Raw genomic sequence first — 999 nt, forward strand, 5'->3', positions numbered from 1 at the left:
TGAAAGAGTCCGTGGTTCTTGTAGTTTTCTATTGGCTTTGTACATTTTCACTGCAGTACGGACAGATATATTTCACAATGAGTTTTATTTTTTATGATATTTAAAAATTGAGTAATGTTTTGCAATTTTAGGCTAAATCTATTTTTATTTTGAATTTTTAATGATTTAATAATTAATTTTAATTATTTAATTTATTTAAACGTAAAAAATATTTTTTATCTAAACCTGCACATCTCAACTTTGAATAGAGAACACACACAACATAAATATAAATCATGTGAATTCTAAGCCTGCAGCTCAGGTTCAGCAAAGCTAATGTTGATGATCCCACCTTAACATGCTCTGCAGCCTCTGTAGACAGTCTGAAGCCAGAGGCTCTCTGCGGCGTGATTCTAGAAATTTCCGTGCATGCCTCAGAAGAGTTTGGCTGGTTGGAAACAGGCCACAGCAGAGCCACAGCAGCTGCCAGCCCTGCTCCAGGCTGAACCTGCGTGACACATCGACGTCGGGCAAAAACACACAAGAAGGCTCACAATGATATTTTTGATTTGATCAGCTACAATTAACACAATTTAAAGGTCAAATGTCAAAATATTATGTGCTGGAAATAAGTTTTTTTTTGCAGCAATCAGTAATGTTTACCCACATCTAACAACATGTATTTTCTTTATAGATAATAGTGAAATTTACAACCCGAGGAACGTACCTGTTGTTATTGTTGGTCATTTGCTTCATAATCTGGCAATAGATTTCATCCCGCAGGGCTTCGCTTTGAGTGGCCTGGCCGAAAATCTGGTCGGTGAGTTCCAGTGAACTGTGGATCTGCTTGGTGGGATAATCGCCCATGTATTTCAGGATAGGTGGACAAAAGTCAAGGAAGTACAGCGGAAATGGAATTTCCCAAACTGGACTTGGGGCACATGTTGTGGTTAGATAATCTGAGTTTTAGAAGTTGGTCTGTTGGTAAGCTGTAAATTACATTTACTCCAGTTACTGTAA

General features: G+C 37.7%; 1 protein-coding gene across 1 annotated transcript; it reads right to left on the reverse strand.

Moving 5' to 3' along the window:
- Positions 1 to 302: 302 nt before the first annotated feature.
- On the reverse strand, positions 303 to 983 carry LOC103399179 (unconventional myosin-VIIb-like). The gene is made up of 2 exons (XM_008337905.2): positions 707 to 983; positions 303 to 487 (listed from the first exon to the last, which is right to left on the reverse strand). The coding sequence occupies exons 1-2, from the start codon at positions 844 to 846 to the stop codon at positions 313 to 315; spliced, it is 315 nt and encodes a 104-aa protein (XP_008336127.2). The 5' UTR covers positions 847 to 983; the 3' UTR covers positions 303 to 312.
- Positions 984 to 999: the final 16 nt, after the last annotated feature.

Source organism: Cynoglossus semilaevis, unplaced genomic scaffold (genome assembly GCF_000523025.1).
Source record: "Cynoglossus semilaevis isolate Cse_v1.0 unplaced genomic scaffold, Cse_v1.0 scaffold1151, whole genome shotgun sequence".
Lineage (NCBI taxonomy): Eukaryota > Metazoa > Chordata > Actinopteri > Pleuronectiformes > Cynoglossidae > Cynoglossus > Cynoglossus semilaevis.

Excerpts from the sequence above, each read along its gene's own strand:
- LOC103399179 (XM_008337905.2), bottom strand. The coding sequence starts at position 846 with ATGGGCGATTATCCCACCAAGCAGATCCACAGTTCACTGGAACTCACC. Across the intron at positions 488-706 it reads ATGACCAACAATAACAACAG|GTTCAGCCTGGAGCAGGGCT; the intron begins GTACGTTCCTCG and ends TGTGTCACGCAG.